General features: G+C 46.4%; 1 protein-coding gene across 1 annotated transcript in view; it reads right to left on the bottom strand.

The window, feature by feature from the left end:
* The window catches only part of OXSR1 (oxidative stress responsive 1), a 100,482-nt gene that overhangs the window by 47,402 nt on the left and 31,081 nt on the right, over positions 1–21,999 (bottom strand). The window contains exon 3 of the mRNA XM_025203374.1: positions 15,674–15,815. Coding sequence (XP_025059159.1) covers positions 15,674–15,815 — 142 coding nt within the window. The remainder of the gene's footprint in view (positions 1–15,673; positions 15,816–21,999) is intronic.

Below are 21,999 nucleotides of genomic sequence, written 5' to 3'. Positions count from 1 at the left end.
CGAGGAGTTCAGTGCTCCACGATATGGCTATTGCCAAGTATAATAATTGAAAGGCACTTCCTATTAACACGCTAATAGCCATATCCTGCACTAATAAATTCTTCACCGTTTATCCAGCCCGGGGTACAGCTATTACCTTGGAAACAGGAAGTGCCTCCAAGTTACCATGAGATCAGTAATTATTCACATTGCAAATACAAAACACAGAGCTCAAAGCGAACAATTTACTTGTCAATGGAGGAAAAAGAAGCTGACGGCCCCTTGGCCCCTTTTCCACCAGCCCCCTCTTGCTCCCTCCCTGGCATCCATGAGCTCGTTCCCAAAAATAAAGAGTGATATTTTTCTTTGCATTGTGTCGTAATGAGGAGGAGAGCCTGGGTCCTCTCCAGGACAAACACAGGGGTTTTCTTCTCTGTTATGCTTCAGAAGCTTTTCCAAGGGAGAACAGGGGGGTAGGTAGTGTCCCCTGCATTAATCACAGCTGATATGATGGGGTAAGTAAGGAGAAATCCTAAGGCTTTGTCCACACTGCCTGCCCTGCACTTTCAGGTTGAGGGTCATCTCTCATGGTCCTGCCCATCCAGTCCAACTTGCATGAGCCAAACTAGGGAACAAAATGGAGAAGTGACACCAGGGGCATTGTGGGGACAGACGGAGCCGAGAGCAGCAGCAGCGATGCCCTGGAGAAGCCTTGCTGCCTTCTTTCTAGGTTTGACATGTGCATGGGGAAGCAGGAGGGTAGGTGTGCAAGACGGGAGCCCTCCCCAAGGAGCCCTGGGGCATAGTGTAGACAAATTGCGGCAAGGGAAGTTTAGGTTAGATATTAGAAAGAACTTTCTCACTAGGAGGGGAGTAAAACACTGGAACAGGTTACCCAGAGAGGTGGTGGAAGCTCCATCCTTGGAGGTTTTTAAGACTTGGGTAGACAAAGCCTTATCTGGGATGATCTAGATGGGGACTGTCCTCCTTTGAGCAGGGGACTGGGCTAGATGTGACCTCATGAGATCCCTTCCAGCCCTCATTTTATATGAGTCTATGCCCTTAAATACAAAGCAGTAGCCAACTAGTCCCACAAAGCACGGAGTTGCTTCAAAGTAAATGGAGTCCCAGGTGACATGAGCATAGGGTGTGCAGGAACTCGCCCACCTGCATTCCCCACAGGTTTGCCTCCCAGGGTCACTCAGTCCTACATGGTTATTTGTATTATTGCAATGCTTGCAGGCCACAATACGCCAGGCACTGTACAAAGAGAGGGCCTCTGGCACCACTAGGTTCACAGCCTAAGTCAGCGGTTCTCAACCTTTTTAGACTCCAGCCCCACGCCACCCCATTTCACAGTCTAATTTATTACAGTGCTTTTCCCTCTGCACTCAGTGAGCACTTACACCTCCTCGCAACCTGCGGCACCCTTAAAAGGATCTCATGGATTCCTAAGGTATCGGGGTACCCAGCTGACTATCACTGGTCTAAGCATAAGACAACAGCAGACAGGAGCAGCATGAGAGACCACAGAGGCAATGCTGTTTGGCTGTGACCTCTGTGCTGCACAAGTGCTTGAATTTTGCTAGGCAAAATCCCACTTCTTGATACAGGCTTCCCTCCAACCCCCTTTCCCCCCCCTATGTTACCATAAAGGATTGGTCACAAACAGCTTATGCCTCCTCTGCTGCAAAGCAGGCTTTGCTCCACCTTAACTCCCTGGTGAAACTTCTTTCAGATAAAGCTGGAATGCTCCCTGCTGGTTTATTGCTTCCGGAAAACTGGCTGGGATCATGGGCTGAAAGCGCCTAAGAGCGATGAAGTTCCTACTCACCCTCCTTGCCCAGCAACAGCATGTTCCCAGACCAGAGGACACCAGGCCACCAATAGCTGCTAAATCGAGGATCATGCTGCAGAAGCCCCATTTACCTGTAAAGCTAGTTAAACTTAAAACATTAAAGTGTGCGGGCAAAGCATTATCAAGAAATGCAAAGCAGTATAAAAATCAATAAAGTAGTTTAAACACACTCAGCTCTTAGTTAAGGAGCAATTGTCTTTGGGAGCTAAAAAGAATTAACCTTGCCTGTATCTGGGCGGGGCGGGAGTAAGAAGTTGGGCAGGCATGTCCTGGAAATCCTGAGCTAAGGCCACTAAAAATGCAGTATAAACAAGCAACCTGGATAGACAGAGGCTTATCCACAGAGGAGAATTTGTTCCTCATAGTCTTCTAGGAGCACCTCGTGACATCCCAAGGCTTTTGTAATCTACCACAGAAGTAACACAAACTCAGTTTGCTTCCTTCGAATCATGGGAACTCTGGCTGTGTGCTGCCTGTCTGCCCAAAATGCTCTCTATGCCTTTAGGATGCAGGACCGGCTGTCAACGCAGCCTTGAGCCAATCGGCCCAAGAAGCATGATTTACATCAGCTGTAACAATCATTTTTCCCTGGCTGACCTCTAGGGTGCATAATTTGGCATGAGGAAGGCACAGTTAACCCTGCCAAGTTTTATTTTTAAAAAAGGGTGCAATAAGATACAAGGACTATTATTTCTTCTAATGGTAATAAATACCTTCAAAAAACACTTGCATTGAATACGACCAACTGCGGCAGTCAACACTATTCCAAGCAATTTGCCAACTGTTGCCAGTACAACATTTCTATCCGCAGTTAATTAAAAGTATGTGAAGCAATTTGTCTGTGTTGCACAACAGAACAAGTTATTCTCTGTCTCTGCTACCAAGCAAACATTCATCTTGTTCCAATATTATGTTTTCCCCTGTATTACCTCTTTCGCCTTTAGCCTCAAAAGCCGAAAGAGAGTCTGGTTATAGGCAGCAAGGGTCCAGTGTTTGAGATACAACTGCTGTTTGCAAAGTAGGCTTATGCTGTACAAACCATGCAGAGAAATAAGGTTTGGCCACAAGAAGTCATTTGGATTAGTATATATTGTGAGTTCATATTTCGGGTGCACCAATAAAGATTTTCTTGGCATTTTCTTGAGGCAGGGGCTGTGGACACTGCCCCCAAGGCTAGTGCATGGGACCTGGGGCCGGGGCAGGGAGTGGGACAGAGCCGTGGGCAGCTAGTCTGGGGATCAGCATCCCGACCCTTAAAAATGGCGGTAGGGACACTTGAACTAAAGCTCATCAAATGAGTTTTAGTTCAAGTGTCACCACCACCATTAAGTGCAGGGATGCTCTGAAGTGGACCGGAGCCAAGCGGGGGCAAGGGTAGACATGGGCTGCCTGCTATGGGCTCAGGGATCTCCACTCTGCTGCTTTTGCCCCAGGAGCCATTCATCAGCTGTGCAGCCCCTGCCCACCTGGTAGTGGGAAGCACAATTTGCCGCTCCCACTCCTGCAGGGCAGGCGGACAACATGTGGCCGGTGCAGGACTCCTGGGGCAAAGGCAACAGAGCAGAGAGGCCCAAGGCCACAGCAGGCAGCCCGCATCTACCCATTGTACAAAGGGGGGGGGCCCCCATACCTCCCCAGGGGGTATGTACAGTGGCAGGATTAAAATTTGTGTCTGTTTTGAAAAGGTGGTGAAAGCATTAAAATGCTGGGTCCTGTAAGGGAAACATAAGAAGAGTATCCTGGGAGGAGGTCCATTTCAGTTCTACTGGTGCAAGCTTTACGTTTCAAATGCTCGGATGAGATGTTGCTGCTGGGTGTTATCCTGATGATCTTGACACTGCAGCTGGACAAGGGGACTCTCCCAAAAACATGGAGAGATCCTCCAATGGCCGAGAGCCAGTATTAGCAACACACAGATCCCCACTTTGACTGCAAATATGAGCAATGGGACATGGCCTCGACTTCCTTTATTTTCTACTGATGGCTACCTACCTTAGTAGGCACTTGGGCCTGTTAGCAGCCATCACAACTACAGCAGCCAGAATGCTCTGAATTATGGCAAGGAGCTGGTCAAGCAGATGCTCAGGATTTATAAGGTCCAAAGAAACCACCATTACACTAGTTATTTCTCAAACACAGTTAAAGATCTGAGCCTAGAAAGATTTATATTCAAGGCAGCCAACTTTTGATTTTATCATGAATCTCACAATAATGGGTAATGTTCTTAACGCTCCACTTCCTGAGTCACACAAATAGGTAAGAATCTCTATTTTTAAATCTTAAAATAGTTACAGCCATACGATTGCAATGAAAAGCTTAAAAAAAAAAACAACAAAACCCATGCAGTCCCCAAGGGGTCAAAATTCAGAAGAGAAAACAGAAAACACACCAGATGGATCATGAAGGAGCAACATTGTCGGTCATCTTGTGGCTCAGCGGGCTGGTTGCTGAGTTAGTTAACAGGCAGGTTGTGAGCCCAAAACTGGGTGAAAGCCTCAATTTCAGTCTGAAAGTGCGGCTTCAGTGGGCTCCAGAAACGTCACTCAAGTTGCAGAAAGGGAAGTTTAGATTAGGAAAAAGCCACCCAAGAAGGGTAGGCAGTAAAGCACTGGAATGGACTACCCAGGGAGGTGGTGGACTCTCCATCCTTGGAGCTGTTTAAGACCTGACTAGGCAAAGCCTTGGCTGGGATGATCTAGCTGGGGCTGGTCCTGCTTTCAGGAGGGGGCTGGACTAGGTGCAACCTCCTGAGGTCTCTTCCAACCCTCATTTTCTATGATTTTCTGCACATGAGAAACTGCTTAGAGAAGCAAGCTCTTTTCAAATCTGTTGAACATCCTCCGAGAACAAGGAATTAGGGAGAACTAGTTAAAGTAAATCTCAGAGCTACTAGTAAGTCTCCTTGAGAACTCTTAGAAGACAGGTGAGATTGCAGAAGACTGGGAAAAGGACAGACATTATGCCTCAGAAAAGGGAGAAAAGGAAGAAGTAGGGAACAGCACCTCAGTCAGGCTGCCCTCAATTCCTGGAAAGATACTGAGCAATCTTGGAAAGCAATGCAGTAGTAAATTATAGCCAACAGATCTGTCAATGACAAGAAATATCAAATCAATTTAATTTCCTTCTATGACAGGCAACAAGCTTCAGGGATAAAAATGAAACAGTAGATGTGATGCGTCTGAATACTGGTAAAGTTTCTGATGCTCTCTCCCATGACATTCTGGTAAGCAAACTAGCAAAATGTGGTCTGGAGAACACCACTGGAAAAAGGGAATACACACCCGATTGGAAAACCACACTCAAGAAGTAATTATTAACATTTCCCCCCCTCAGACTGTAAGGATGCATCAATGGGTTCCACATTTGTCCTGATCCTGTAGTAATCAATATGCTCATTAATGGACTTGACCAATGTAATCAAGAGCACACTTACTCAATTTGCAGATATCGTATTTCCCTGAATCCAAGACAACCCTGCATTTAGGATGACCCCCCAATAACTAGATTCTAGGCATCAATAAATTCATAAATTCGTTATAAATTTTCCATGCCTAGCACTTAATTATTGGAGACTCATTTTAAATCTGTCCCCCTCACTGCTGCAGCAGGGAAAACAGTAACAAGGGGGTAGGCAGTAACAAGGGAGCAGGCACTAGGATCAAGAAGCTCGATTCTTACCCCTTGCTCCCCTGCCTCTTGCTCCCTGTCACCTGCCTTCCAACTTACCCGCTCCTGCTGCCTGCTCCCCTACCACCTTCTCTCCTCCCATCTCCCCCACCACACAGCCTCTGCACCACTGCCTGCCCCCAATCCTCAAGCCTAGGGCTTGTAGCTCTGGCTCCAGTCTAGCCTAGTAGCAGCAGCAGCAGCTCTGAATGGGCAGTGTAGCTGGGGCTGGAGCGGTCACGCCCCTTGCTTCCAAGACAAGGGGTTTCTCCCCCATACCCAGTGTTATATGCCGGGAGGGGAAAACTTTCTTTGTCTTGGAATTGAATAAGTACAGTAATACCACTGGAGAGGGGTTAGGTTACAAAGTACTTTGGAGGACAGGATTAGAAACCAAAATGGATCTTGACAAACAGGTGAAGTGGTCTGAAAGAGCATGAAATACTTTATTGCAAAAAAGAGCAAAGTACTACATCATGCTTCAAGAAACATGAGCCAAATGGAGACAAAGCCCAGAGAAAAAGCAACAAAAATGTTCAAAGACCTAGCAAACCTTTCCTTAAAGATAAGGAAAGGCGAAAAACATTGGGTTGTTTAGTCTAAAGAAAGAAATTAAGGGGAGACATAACAGTCATCTAAAATGTCAAAGGTTACTACAAAGAGGAATGTTATAAACTGTTCTCCATACGCTCTGGGGATAGGGCAAGAAATAATGGGCTGCAACAAGGAAGATTAAAGTTGTAAGTAAGGGAAAAAAGGCTTTTTAACAATTAAGCACCGGAACAGATTATCTAGGGATGTTGGGGAATCTCCAACATTGATTAAGAACAGGTTAGACCAGTATCTGTCAGGAACAGTTTAGGCATAGTTGCTCCTACCTGGGGGATATGGGGATGGACTACATCTGTCAAGATCCCATTCAGCCCTTTTTACTATTAGTTTCAGTCTGTTACACAAGCACGTAAGAGTAGGGTTTGAATTATGCTTTGACTCATGGAGGGGGCCTGCAAAAAAAAATTAAACCAGTTCATTGGAAGGAGCAATCTGATTGGAGACTCCCCTACTCCCCGTTACAATTTTTAAATCTTACAATGGGGCTCTTGTCTCTTATGAGCTCCCCCATAATTCGCACCTTGTATAAGAGTCTAAACATACTGGAAAGGCTTCTTAACTTGCAACAAAGCAGGCTCTGTAGACAAATAAAACATTTTTCTTCCTCCCACTCCAGATCACAGTAGGTAGGGAGAGAAGAGACTGGTCAGAGGCCATGCTCAAGCCCACCCTCCCTCCAAAGGCAGGCCCTAACCCCAGAAAGAGGGGACACAAGAAATTAAATCCGTTATCATGGTTTATTTTAGCTGAAATACAAAGCCTCCTTCAGTGGATCCATGCTGGGTTATGCAACTGTTTTCTCTCTCGTACTTTACCAAGAGTTTGGATACTATCACAGTCAACTCTATTAAGTGGTTATTAAGTGCACAGTTTCAGTACAGGAGGCTTTTCAGTCTACCAGAATGCTGAGAATAATGGACAGATGTTATGGAAATCTGGAAAAGGAAAATAAGATTAAATGGAAAGTGGCTGTTGGTTATTATATCTAAAAATAATACAAGGTCTCAAGTCACAATTTCTTTGCTTATTAAAAAAAATAAAAGGAAAGAACCACCAAGCAAAGCTCCTGAAGCCGTACCAAAATACACCCCAAAATGCACAATGCTACTATCTCAGGATTATTCAAGTAACTCCAAGTGGTAAGGTTGCCCAACTATTCTAGTAAAAGTGGTAGGCACCGGACAATAATTCGAAGTGCAAATGTCGCTCCTGGCTGATGAGCCAAAGGGATGCACCCAGCGGCATCGTGCATGAACAGTGCAAAGTGCATCAGCAACTCCAGTGCAAAGCGATTGCATGGGCTCGAGGGATAGGTCAGGGCAACAGGAAGGAGGAGGACAAAACACCACAATTTCACCACTCGCATTCAGGGACTTCCTGCAGAATCTAAATTCTTCCCTTTTTTATCCCCAGCTCCGATACCGACAGTTTGTGAGCTCAGAGCAAGGTGCTCCAACCCTTGGCACCCCGCTTGCTCCATAAAACCGGTTACGGTATTCTCACCGAGGGCACACAAGACATACTTGGTTGAAAAGCAGTGCTCTGTATCAGTACACAGCTGCCACCGAGATGCAGGGAGGGGAGAGGAAAGGGGAAGAACATCAGACATTTTCATCGTTAACAGCCTACTGGAATAAATCAGGCTACTTAAAATAAAATGGTGTTCCCCTGGAGAGGAGAAATTTCACATCCACATACAGATGCCAGAAACGGACTGGGGATTTTCTCTGGTGTGTTCAACCATTGAATTCTTCGTTTCCGGATCTCGCTTCCCCTATCGTAATTTCAACGGAGGTTGAGCACAAAGCTCCTTTAACAGCTGTTACATAAATCAACAAGCAGTGCATACAGTGGAGTCGCAAGGTCTGTTCCTCACCTCCAGAGGCCCAGATATCTTTGCAAAGCGCAGCCTCCGACAGTCAGTTATAATGGATGAGAGAATCCAGGCTTGAACTTGGTCTCACTTGGATGCTTCATGTCATCATTATTTAAGCTACGTACATGGTCCTTCCTTCCTTCCGTCTCATGTCCTTGTCCTTGTGACAAGGTATTTAGCAGAATTCGCAGATATCTGACAGGACAGGATCAGCACTGTGAGCACTTCTGCTGCGGCCTCGAACTTGCGACCTCCGGGCTGTCAACCATGCACCTTAGTGCCGCCGTGTATACAATAGGATAGCTGGGATGTAGCAATAATGATGACACATTCTGCATCACTGCACTCTTATACCCTCATTTAAAAGGCTTTCCTGATGTATGTGCATGTCAGATCATGCAACAGCTTAGGAAAAGGAAGTAACAGGAAAAAACCAATGAATACAAAAATCGCTTCTTGGCCAAAGAAAGAAACTACATCTTGATAAATGAAGAGAAACATCAAAATGGGAGGTGTCGTAAATATGACAGAAGGAAAGTGCAAAACAGCCAGGGAAGATTAAAAACCAGATGCATGAGAACAGGCAACACAAGTTCATTTTAAGGAGTGATAAAATGCAGGAATGAACCACAGAGATGCAGGAGACAGAGCTAAGCAGTTGCCCCCATTGTGTTTAAATAGGCTTGCTTCAGTTTCCTCATGTATTCAATTACACAAAGAAAAAAATGTTATTTTTCATGTAACCAAGTAACAGATATCCTGCAGGAACGGGATGGAATCAGAAGTGGTAGAAAGAAATCCGGCAACCAGAGAATAACATTAGGAACAGAAACCATCCAGAATATGCAGGATCTCATGGGACTACAGCACCCTGATTTGGAAGACGTGTGTGCGCAATGCCATGAACCTCAGTCTCAGAGGAAGAATCAAGTAGACACCGAGCAAGTTACTTCCCTCACCTGGAAGGAGGAGTATCGGCACTTTTCCCATCATTTCAGAAACCACACAGCATGTCAGACCATCAAAGCTCTTGGCTGAGATTTTTGGAAGTGCCTAGTAATACAGGGCTCAGTCTGAGATGGCTGAAGGAAGTGCTCAGTCCTTGCCTTCCAAAAAAGAAACCCAGACCTGTTTACAGCCTTTGGGGATATCCCAAATATAACACCACCTATTGCCATTTTGTCACTTCTTGGCCTCTCACATTTTCAATACACTGCAGAGAAGAGCTGTAATATGCAGGAAAGATGGGATCAGGAGGGAGAAGTAGCAGCCCTTCCAGGTCAACTTCCTTCCCCCAAAGTTGGAAGTAGATAGCACTTGGCCTAGCCAAACCGCTCAGATAGGAAGGAAGTTCTGACTTTTTATAATCTTTGCTGTGGCTGCCTGTGAAGAGACCTGTAAATGGGTGGTTCAAAGGATGACTGCATCCAATCTTATCCCAGGGCCACCTTCCAGGTTTCCACTGCCTGTTAAATTCCTCCCTCTGGCACAAGGACCAGGGGCTCATGAGCTGCGAAGTGTCCTTTTCTTAAACGTTTATAGAACGTCTATTTTTAAGAGATGGCAGGGACTATTATACATTTACACCTTCCCTCTAAAGCTGCTTTTGCTGCAAAATTTAAAGCATATTTAAAAAAGTTGCTAAATAAGTAGGGTAAGTGAGGCAAGACCACTTTTTCCTGCTTAGAAACAAATTATGCCACGGACAGAATAAATACAAATGCCATTTTTTCCCCTGCACTGGAAACACTACAGCCCAGTAAACAGATCCCGCAGGGAATACTGGCCAAAATAGCTCAGGAACATGAGATGCCTTTGGGTTTTAGGGCTCTCCAATTAAGTAATTACAAGATACAGTAAGGCTAGAACAATTTTTTTTTTTTTTTTTTTTTTTACTAGACAAAGGCATTATTCACCTAAAACTTTTGCATTCACTTTTTAGACTTTCTACACTGAAGAGGAGCAAGGAGATAACCCACGGATTTAGTTGGATACTTCTGTAAGAATTGTGGAAGGACTCGTATGTAGCAGGGATAAGTTGAGATGTGCCTTAAATAGGGCAGGTATGAATTACAGAAGCCAAGACCTTCAGTTTATTCGAAATCAAGAACTGGAAGGTATTTCATCTCTATTAACTAACTATTGGTGGCTCTGATTCGGGAGGTGCATAGAGAAGGTCATTTTAAGGTAACTTTCAACACCAAATAAATTTAGCAATACCCCAGCAGTACCTGAAAGCCACCACTATTTTTACGTGAAATTGTGCACTCTACCTACAGCCCCACCACCTGCCAGCAGACAACCAGAGCTGTACATACGTAGCAGCTTTGAAAGCTGCCCTCATTACTATTTCCTGCTTGTCATAACACATTTCCCCCCACTCCTGACTATAAAGGAAACTAAACTAAATTTATTTGCTTTTAAAATTTCCATGCAACGGCACCAGCAAAGACCACGCATGCACCCAAGATGAACACAACTTTCATACTGCTGCAAGCACAGCTCTCGGAGCAAAATGGGCGATAAATGTCTGAAGCAAAGAACAAAATACACAAGCGAGGCATCCAAGGGCCCCTCTACCCATGCAGGTAAAAGATGTAATGGGATCTAATGCATGAGCCACACAATCGCACCTCCTGTCTTGCCGCATATGGATCGCGCGTTAGATGCGATCTAATGTAGGATTCAATTGTATGCACTAAACCCTTATTGACCCTGCAGGGGGAGACCAATCCCAGGCTCTCCCTGCATCACCTGCGCCTCCCTACACTGCACAGCAGGCACCCTCCGCACTCCCACTGCATTGTGCCTGCACCCCACGGGGCCACAGCGCAAAGCAAGTGACTCCCTGCATTACCCTTTTCCCCACCCCATGGGGGGTCCGCTCAGCCCACTCGCCATGGGCTCCCTGAACTCTGTGGGCCATGCTGCTCCTCTCCTGCAATGGTGGGGAACAGTGCCTGGATGCCCACCGGCTAACCTCTCTGGGGCTGCCAGATGAACAGCCCTGATTTAAAGTAAATTCCTAGAAGAGATAGCACAAGATGCAGCCCCCAGGTCAAACCACTGATTTGCCATCAATATGACCCAATATCGGCACAAAGCAATCAGATACACCTTCAAGGTGCAAGAGTGGTCCAGGGCTCTCAGGCTGCCGTGCTGGTCAGCAAGTGAATTATTGCACTGAACATTTTGTTGCTTAGGAATGTTCTTCCCACTTCCAATGCATATGGATTAAAGTAAATATCCTGATCATTTTGGTTGTGAAGTTTGCAGATAAACTGACCTCAGCTCCCTATAAAGCACTAACCAAAAAGGGTCTCTCCACCCCCCCTTCTTGCTGCAAAACTACTCAGCCTTAGGAGGGGATGGACTTAACTCGGGCTCCTTTCTGCGAATGTAAAGGTCCCTGAAATTTCCCGATCAATCCCCAGTGCCTCAATGGTCTACTTGTCCACAGAGCCACCCCACCACACATCATCCAGCAGTATACTTCAACACAGACCTAGAGCAACTGGTAGTACAGTTTCTAAACTCTCGTGTCTCTCTCAAGAATGACTGCAGACGTGCCAGTTGTAGTAGCTTTTCATACAGGACCACTCGCCCACCAGAATCTGGGGTTTGGAGGATACCAGCCCATTTCATATAGTTACAGAATGGCTAGCTTTCAGTCACGAGTGGCTTGGCCTACGTTCAAACTGGCGATTAGAAATAAAAGGCTCCATATCCTATTACCCATCCCTTAAGCTGTCCAATTCCCAGTGGCTTGCTCTTTTTTTTCCCCAAAACACTCCTTATGACAAATTTGTAGCATTAGGGGAAAAAAAGCCCCGTTACAATGCAGTTACTAAAACAAAAGAATTACAGTACTCGACGGTCTCCATAGCAATCGTAAGCATACTGGAATCCAGTCTTATTGCAACATCTGTCCAAAAAACTACATGCATTAGTTCGCTACGTGGAAACTGAGCCTGAATCACAGAGAGCAGCTGTATTCTATCCAAAAACTTCCAGGTCCATCATCACGTTAATCCATAAGCCCTTCACCAAGAAAGTCTATCGTCAATAATTAAAATATTTGCCCCGTTTATTGGGCAGCTGCGGTCCACTGAAGAAGGCAAAGTTATCTAGCCGCCGCTCACAGATGGGGCCAGTTGTTCGGCAGTGATTTATTTCTGTTACTGTAATATGGAGGAGGTTGTTGAAAGTCATTTTAAATCCAGTGTCTCTTCAAGCTCTCCAGAGCGTGTATACCTTTCACAGCCTCCACCCCAAATTCTCCCATCCAGCCAGAAAGGAAGTTGTTCTGGATTTTCTAGGATAGAAATAATTGCTCTGTTTGAGGGCACAAGCAGCTCAAGGAAAAAAAGGTATTGCCTCCACTGCCCCACAGGCATGCCAGCAAGAGACTCCCTAAACATACCACTGCCTGGCTCCAGTGCAAGGCTAATATTATTTAAAAATTTTGCATATTAAGAAAACATTATTTGATCAGAAAATGCTTCCCTCCGATTTGGGAATTCCATAAAGCCTTATTCTACACGTGATACATATGAGCATTTAGCAATTTATCATTTACTTTGGAGAAACTGAAATATTCAGTTATGCAGCAGCTAACCATGAACAGAAGATAAACTCAGAGATAAAAAAAATAAGGAAGGGGAGAGCGAGAGACCTAGTAGCAGTTTAAAAGCATGATTCATTTGTGGGACTGCCATAAAAAACACCACCTGAAAAAGCTTTAAACTTCACTTTGACGAAGTCACTGTAAGTTCAGTCGCATCAAAAACTCTTGGGTTACTTTTGCTTTAGTTACACGTTGCACAGAGTCATCCATCAGCCTCCTGGACACCTAATAATACCTGATCAAATATACAAAGGAATCAGAGTCCAAAGCCAGAGAGCTAAAAAATATTTTACATGTTGTTCAGCTGCAGTCACTCGTAAGAGCATTATCTGGGAGTGGCCTTGTTCTCCAGAGTCATAAAATGGGTTAATCTTGCTGCTTTGACTTCAGGGGGAAGCTTTGCGGGGTGTCATCCTGCAGGACTGCTGCACACAAAGGCTTCAGGATTCAGCCTTTAATCCTTAGCCCAGGGGCTGGTTGTAAGGACTTCCCAGTTCCCACTCTGCACCCTGGTCAGATTGCTTGGGTTACTCGCGGCCACGGGGATCTCCGAGCTAGGAAGGACTGGGTGCAGAGCCAAGTGGAAATAGCATTGGTAGGACAGCCAGCCAGGAGACATGGCCAACTACAGATGGATGAGTTATGTGCAAGGCTCAGAGGTACTGAGGATGGGGCCTCCAAGCATGAGTTTGATCAAATCAAGAGGCAACTGGAGAGTCTGCATCTAAAATGTGGTTTAATAAAATCTAGCTGTGGAGCTGCCAGACATGCACAGTAACAGCAGAGCCAGGAGAGGCAGGCACAGCCTTTGGCACTAACATGGTTATTACCATTAACAGCTAAGCCCCTCACTGGGTTTAATGTACTTAGCACTTCCACCTTTCTGGGATGCCATGAGGATATTTCCCACATTAAAAAGAAAGTGTGGGACTGAGGCACAGAGCCACAAAAGGTCCTCCATGGTCACGGGGGGATTTTGGTCATTTAAGCTAGGTCTCCAAAGCCCCGGGTTAGCACCCTACCCACTCAGGACACAGCTGCTGGAGGAAAATATCTTAGATAAATATCAAACTTTTTCTAATAGAGAAGCCTGGGCCTAGCTTGGGCTAATAAGAAACAGAATATAAAAAACACAAGGAAACAGCACTGAAGCCATCACCACATTTTTGGCTCCCCCCTCCCCCCCCCAAAAAGGGCCGTCCAAGGAGCCTCCCTGCGCAAAGCAGACATGCTCTATTACATGCAGCAAGGGTCGAGCACCTCAGCTGGAAGCAACACCAACTCCCTGACTAGTGTTTGCAGGGCAAGAGTCAGCAGCAGGATTTCCCTACGCAGGGTTTCCAGGTGGTACCTTGCTTCCCCCACTCAGGCAGAAAGGTACATTATTAGGTGTGGCATCAATCAAGAACAGCCAGAGGTGCTGCTACTGGACGTAAGCCCGTGTCCTTACTGCAGACCTACAGCAGGGCCTTCTTCCTTCTCTGGTCCCGAGCCCCCGTAAAAATCAGTCTGAGTTTAAAAGAGTGATCCAGGCTCTACCAAAAGCCTAATGTCCAACTCAGACACGATAACTGCATTCATTCTACCCATACTACATTCCTAATTGTACCCGGACAGTTTTCTTTCATGGTGCGAGGTATGGACTCCAGGATTGCTCTTTGGTTCTGGTGCCGATTTGACCAAAAGAGTAGTTTGCAGAGATAATTTGGTGGGGTAGAATAAATTACCATGTTTGTACTTCTTTGATACAAGTGATAGTTCTGATAAACTCTTTGCTACCAGCTGACGTAAAAAGAAAGTATCATGCCTCAAAAGCAGCAACACCATGACCCTGTGCACTTTCCGACATAGATGGTTTGCTGAAGTTGGAGCATCGCTGCTGCTGCTAACTTCATATACTATTTTCAGTGTGTATTGAAGATAATTTCATTGTCTTCAAATGCAAGTTACATTCGCTTAATGCTCTCCTCATTCCGTTTCTAAAGAAAATGGAAGCCTAAACCCCAAGAGAGGGTAAGATGTTTGCTGACCTAACTATGACCAGGAGCAGCCCTGAAGCCCAGACAGAGCTCCACTGGACCATCACAAAAAAAGGGAGATGAGAGACCACAAGGAGTTTTCCTTTAATCCTTTGTTTACAGGGAGAGAGAAAGTTACCCTGTACTTCTTTAATCATTTCTACGCATGATACGAAATAAGACTGAAATGCATCAAAATTGCAATTTTTTATTTTTTTATTTTTTTTTTACTTATAGGTAGGGCAGACAATGGTGCTTGTTAACACTGCCCAACATCTATATTAAGATCCTATTTTCCACTGCTAACATTTTAACCATTTTGGTGGAAGCTTGCCATGGCAGGGTTTGTCTCAAGCTGAATGTTTTTCCCCTACAAAAAAAATATTTTTGCCACAACAGCTTAGCTGTTTCCAAGAATGAGACTAGGAGGAATTAGGTTTCACTGCAGTGAAATGAAATTCCTGGCTTTGAATAGCTGAGGTGTCCAAAGGCATACAGGAGAGGAAAAAAAAAAAAAAGTCAGCCCAAATTTGGCCACTTTAAGCCTACAAAAAATTTAAAAACCCTCATTATTTTCCTCATGTGGAAATAATGCTGTCTACTAAGCATTATTTCCACATGCTTAGTAGACAGCTTGCTAGACATTAACAGCTCAAATCTCTGAAGATATTATCTGCACTGGTGTTGTATGATGATGATACCTATGCACGAAGGGAGTTAAATTCAGATTCTACAACCAACCTTAATGCATTTCTTAACTCAAGTATTCAACGTTTCCAACTTAACAGGTTCTTGTGCTCAAATGTTCCACATCATTTCTCCTTGTCCCTCAAACTAGACTATGGAAATGCTATTTCAACAATACCCTTTTGCCTTGGCACGCTGGATTTTTTCCATCTCCCTACTTTCTGCCAAGCCCTTTATACATTTTTACAACCAGTTAAGTTGCACGTCAAACACTCTTGCCACATAACTCCAGATGTGGACACTTCCACAGTAATAGAAAGGACTTGTGTAAATGGAAAGGAAAAAAGTACCTATGGATTTGTCCGTTCTTATGCAGGTATTCCAGCCCCTCCAGCACCTCCCTAAGAATCGTAGCGATACAAGGTTCATCCAGGACTCCATTCTTGTGCTCTCCTTTTGCCACAATGTGCTTTATAATATCCAGGACAGACCCTAGAAAGAAGACAAAAAGTTGACAGAGTTCTTTCGCTTAACACTAGACGGGATTATTCTACACAATTAAGTGCTAATATATGGTCTCCTTGTGCTGAAATCAAAGCAGCTTGGGGTGAGGGGGATCAGCAAGTGTTTCCAAACCCACAGACAATAAAAATCTTTACCTCTCCACTCGGAAGGGGAAGCACTGGAATTACCCAAAACATTTCAGCGTAACTTGAAAGCCCTCATTTTTACCTGAGGTGGTGAGGAGTGTCCTACAGATCCTCAACCACTAACTTGACTTAGAAAACACAACCCAAGGCAGATAAATGGACAGGAATAGTCTGTCTTTGGTTCGTATGAATACTAAAAAACACCAGTGTTAAGAAGGCAGATGTCCCAGCATGGAATTCATTTAAGAGAAAGGAAAGGAGAGGAAATGGAAATGCAGATGCTGACAACTCGATAGAACCTCATTTATTTTTCAGTTGCTAAAGGCATGGCAGATAAGAATATTAAATGTTATAATAGTTAATGACCAACATTCCTTTATAAGGGGAGAAAGGGAAGGGATAAAAACAAAAAGGGAGTTAACTTTTCAGTAATAAATTACTTCCTTGCCATTTACAAAATTGGAATTGAGCTCAAATCCTTCTCCAGATGTGTCCAGCGCACGCCTGCTCCCAACAGGGGTGCGAATTACATCATCTTGGATGACAGACCATGCTCTGGAGATCAAGTCTGCTCTCCGAATTGTGCCCAGGAACAAATGTGGACTTGGTATAGAGATACAACATCATGCAACATCCTGAACAGCTGACAGGCTTCTGCAAACAGTCTCTATATCTGCAGCTAGGGACTAGGAGGAAGAACACTCGGAGAACCTGAATTTTAACCACTGGCTGCAGCAAATATGACCTGCAAGTCTATTCTCTTGGACTAGGTTGTGTTTAGCTAGTAATTTGGGAAGCTGATTGCTTCCAGCACTGGCTTTGTGTTCTTTAACCCTGCAATATAATGCAACTGTTGGGTCTTTTAGTGATACAGGTATAAGAAATCAAATGTCAGCAATGATTATAAAGTTTTGGAAAGAAACAGAAAACCAGGCATAATTGCAAATCATGTCAAATTCTAGTCCCAAGCCACTTCATCTTCTTGAGTAGTAAGCTTATAGACAAAGAACATTTTAATACCAAATCAGCTCGTTTTGAACAGTCAAGAGTTCATTTTGCCTAATGCATGATTACAATCACCCAAAAACTGAACATGTTCTGACTTGTTAAAGACCAGTAAAAAGTCCTGAACTTGTTTAGGGTTTAAAACAGGCATGTCTTAAATAAAACCTCAGACTTAGTTGCATGAACTGTGATTAAAAGACTACCTGGGTTTTTGTTTGTCCCGTCCCCCCCGTCCACCTGCCCCCAAATTGCCCATCTATTGTTGTTAGCACCCAGGGTCACTAAATGGTAACAGAAGTTAATTTATTTTTCGCTATGTCTTGTTCTTTCTAAGCATAAACGACAATGCAGATTTGTTTTCTTCTCAGGTTCTTGTCCATTAACAAGTATGGTGCAATATTTGGGTAACACCACTAGGGAATTTCATGCGTGTTTGCATTAAATTAAAGTTTCACTGAAAGCACTTATGTGGATCCATGGTTTAAGCTAAGGTGGTTTCTATCATTTAGCAGTGGAAAGCATACAAGACGCAGGTACCAGGAAAAGAGCAAGCATAACGGATGCCTGAAACAAGGGTTGAATTGGGGCATTCATATTTCCCCTAAACACTTTTCCTCCCAGTCCTCTTAACTCTGGTGTCCAAGATTTTTCAGGCAGTCTACCTCTTTTGTACACCACTATACATCACATAGCATAACGAGACCTTGTGCAGAGCCTCCAAGTGCTCCTTTCAACCGATGCACTAGACCAGGGTGCTCATCTTCCGGTCCCTGGGCCAAATGCAGCCTGCAGTTAACACTGACACCCCTCCCCACTGCCAGTCCCAAGCCCCAACACAGCGGGTCAGAGACAGCCCATAACCCCCTTCCCCCACAGCCAACTGGAGCTGAGCCATACCCTCGTCCCTGCGCAGCCCACCCATTCACCCTTCTTCCTCCACCCCCCGTGGGGCTGGACCACACATCCTCCCTACTGTGCAGCTGGTTCAGGGCTGGGCCATCCCCTCTACCCTTTCCTCCTACCCAGAGAGGTTGGAGCTGGGCCACATTCACTTCCTCCCACTGGGGCTGGATCATGGCCCCCCTCCCGCCAGGCCGGAGCCAGGCCAAGCCCCCTACCCTGCCGTGGCTGGATCAGGGCTGGGCTGCCCTGTTTCCCCTCTGCGCAGCTAAATGGCACCCTGCTGAGCCTACCATGGGCACCAGATTGGGTCCACTGGCTGGATCTGGTCCGCGAGGGGAACAAGCATTGCCCATCCAGTTCGCTGAACAAAAAAAAAAGGCTGAGCACCACTGCACTAGACAAGAAATGCTCAGCCAGCGTGCCTTGAGGTCGTTTCAAGGGTGTCACAAGGTGCCACACAATATTTAGCGCTGTGAGGTGTGCAACCATGATGGACAAGATAAACCCAGAGATTTCAGTAAGAATCCATAGTGTTAAAACACTGACCCGATATTGCACAGAAGGCCGGGGCAAACAGGGCTTAGCCCCCCCCCAAACTAATTTCACGGCAGGCGACGACAGCAGCAGCACCACGGTACTGCCGTCCCACAGCACCCAGAGCCACTCTGTGTGTAGCCAAGCCAGCGCCACACACATGCTCAGCTCCACTACTCCAGTGCCACCAATGCACCCTGCCACCGCAGTGTCGCACCCAGCGCCCCCACCGCACACTCCTCCAGCCCCCCAAATAATATTTTCTCCCAGCGCCTATGCTCAGAGCCTGCAAATTGCTCTATTTTTTTTTTTGTTATACCACCAAAAAAATAAATAAATAAATAAATCAGTAAAAAACTAAGCCACAGCATTTTCTGAGGGGTGCCTTAAGTCACTTTAGGGGTGCCTTAGGCCTAAGGTTGAGAGCCAGTGCACTAGACAGAAAACAGGCGACTTTAGGAAGCGTTCATCTGGAAGGAAGTACCCCATGTGTTCACATACGGAGCAAGCCCCATTTTAGGGAACAGCAAGTCGCTAATGCTGGCCGGAGTCACCAATTATGTCTCCCTCCTCAAATGGTTCTGTGGACAGCAGTGTAAGAGCTAACTGGAAAAAAACAATAAAAATACAGTAGAATCTAGATAGCCTGCAGAGTTAGGTCCCTTGCAACCCCGAAAAGATGTGGGTTAGCAAACTAGCTGGGCTTATATGCAGCTGCAACCAACAGCTGCTGAGGATCCTTAACAAGCTCCACCTGAGCACAGAAGTAGTCCCCTTTGAAACAAAAACCTCAGCAAACAGCTGAGTGGCTCGTTCTTAATTCAGCAATTTGTTGCAGATTAAAGATCTGGTTTCTGCTGTACCGTGTCCTCTGTATGTTAGCTTCACCCTCAGGCCACTCCCACCTCTGTCCAAAGACTTTCCAAAAGGATTTCCCAGCTCAGCAAAAGGAAATCATGGGAGAGGCCAGAACACAGAGTTTAAAAAAAAGTATTTTTGACCATCAAAGAAGTTGAGGTAAGTATAAGTGCAGAATAACCTGAAGTTTTCCATGCAGCCAGCACAGGCTCATAGTGCACACTGGGTACTAGGCCTGCGCAAATAGGGAAGTATTTGATTCGGATCACTGTCCTGAATTGATTTGGCTGAATCAGCTTTGGAAGATTCGGCACCAATTTGAAGAGATTCGGTGGTTCGGATTGGCTGGGGAGAGGCAGGCACAGCCAGGCGGCTGCAGGTTCTGCCGTGGCTCCTCTGCCTGTGCCTACCTCTCCCCGGGCAGGGCAGGGGAGGCCCACCGGAGAAGCACCCATGGCTGCCCTGCCCAGCCCCAGCCTAGTCCCAGCACTTTATGGGTTTGTTTGGTTGGGGGGTTTTGGGTTGTTTTTTTGTTTTGTTTTGTTTTTTTTAACTCACCCGCTGCAGAAGCAGCAATTGGGGCCTCTGGACACTCCTGGCAGAGCCCCCATGCACAGTACCGGGCAGTGAGGGGCAGCAGGGATCCCACCCCCCCGCCCCAGCACCTGCGCATCAGCTGCCCCGTGACAGAGGTGCAGTGTTGCTTGGCAGGGTGCTGCATGCTGCCTGAGAGCTGGGGTGGCTGGGGCTGAGCACTGCCAGGGGCTGGATGACTGCTGGAGCCACCCCAGCTCCCAGACAGCGTGTGGTGCCCTGCTAAGCCATGCTGCACCCATGCAATGCGACAGCTGCCATGCGGGTGCTGGGCAGGGGGACCCCCACTGCCTTGTGGGGCTCTGCCACAAGTAGCAGGAGGCTGGGCCAGGCAGGGCAGCCATGGGGGCTTCTCCCGCGGCTGTGCCTGCCTCTGCCCCAGCGGGTGAAGCAGCAGGGGCTCTGCCTTGCTGCCACTTGCCCAGCCGGCACAGGGTGGGGGGTGCAATGCAGGCAGGGGTCCCTCCAGGCAGCAGCAGGACATAGCCCCCACTCCCAGTGCTGCTTTACCTGCATCAGCACTGGGAGTGGGGGCTCTGCCCTATCACCGATTGCCAGCTGGCACAGGGGGTAGAGGTCATGGGAGTGGCAGCACTGGGAGTGGGGGCTCTGCCCTGCCACCGCTTGCCAGCTCGCACAAGCGGCACAGGTTGCGGGCATGGCAGCACTGGGAGAAGGGACTATGCCCTGTTGCCATTTGCCCCCTTCTGCCTGGAGCGAGTCATGCCTGCATCCTGCCCCTAATCTGGACAACCAGCAGCAGGGCAGAGCCCCCACTCCCAGCACTGCCACACCCTGTACCCCCTGCCTGCCTCCCCAAGTAACACGCCCTCCACCCCAGCTGGGCAGCTTGTCCCAGCCCCAATCTCTCCCTCCCCATGTCCCTTCCCTCCCCCCAACCCCAACAGATTTATCAGCTGGAGGCAGCTGTCAGCTGCCTGTTTAGTCTACCGCCGAATCTCTGAATCAGCTGAATCGATTTGGATGCTTTGAATATATTCGGTGCTTTTATTTGGTCTCCCAATTCGATTAGGAGATTCGGTCCCCAGATTAGCCGAATTTCCTCCAAATCGAATCAGCTACTGAAGCTTTGCACAGCCCTATTGGGTACCAATGCAGCCTCCTGTTTTACATGCACTAGTATATATTTTTGGACACCACTCTCGGATTGGCCATTTAGAGCAAATATGCTCAACCCCCAGCCCACAGACTAAATCAAGCTTATGGAGCCATGGCATCCAGCCCATGAGGCCCCCCCACAGGTCAGGAAATTTGGGGGGGGGGGAAAATGGTGGCAATTAACACTACCATTGCTCCCCCACTGCCAAATTTCCAAGCTCTGTGCAGCCAGATCGGGCCCTCACTGCAGGCTGCTGCTAGACCTACCAGCTGGATCCAGCCCTCAAAGCAACCCAGCTTTAGCATTCTGGCCCACAGGGCAGAAAGGTTGAGCATCACTGGTTCAGAGCAATGCAGGATCTTGCAAGAGATCTAAGCAAAGAACAAACAAAGGTTAAAGACAGGGAAAAGCCTCTCCCTGCATGCTGAAGACAGCTGACAGCAGATAAGTGACTAAAAACCCACCTCCTTACTGAGCAAAGTGAGTCATCCCCATCTAATCTGCCGAGAGAAACATGTTTGTACTACTGTCACCACAGCAGAGCAAAAGTCATATTTATTCTACTTCATGCACCAACAAAATTGCTACTTATGCTCCAAGTCTGCACTCTGGGTTGCAACTACATGAGACAACACTGCGGGGTAAGGAGAATGAAATGGAGCTGCATCCCCACAGGCGGTTCCACTTGAAGTGGGAAATCTTTCTTCTGACATGGTGGTTAAGCAAGTTCGAGATGAATGCTATTCTGCTTGGAGTAGCTTAGAAAAACCAAACTCAGCATCTGTGCAGAGAATTGGGCTAAGCAACCACTGAGGCTCATTCCAACCCCATGAGCTGGACTGCAGCAACAAGAAATAAAAGGATTCCAAAACAGAGGGAAATCTAAAAGTTTTGAAACTAACAGTCAAAGGGATTTCATTAGTTGGGCAAATGTTTTCCATTAGAGGTTAGATCATATTTTGGCACCAACCTGGTAAGTTCAGAGCAAAGCCATTCCTGAGCAACCAGAGCC

Source organism: Alligator sinensis, unplaced genomic scaffold (genome assembly GCF_000455745.1).
Source record: "Alligator sinensis unplaced genomic scaffold, ASM45574v1 scaffold885_1, whole genome shotgun sequence".
Taxonomy (NCBI): domain Eukaryota; kingdom Metazoa; phylum Chordata; order Crocodylia; family Alligatoridae; genus Alligator; species Alligator sinensis.
This window is presented reverse-complemented; position numbering and strand designations above follow the sequence as displayed.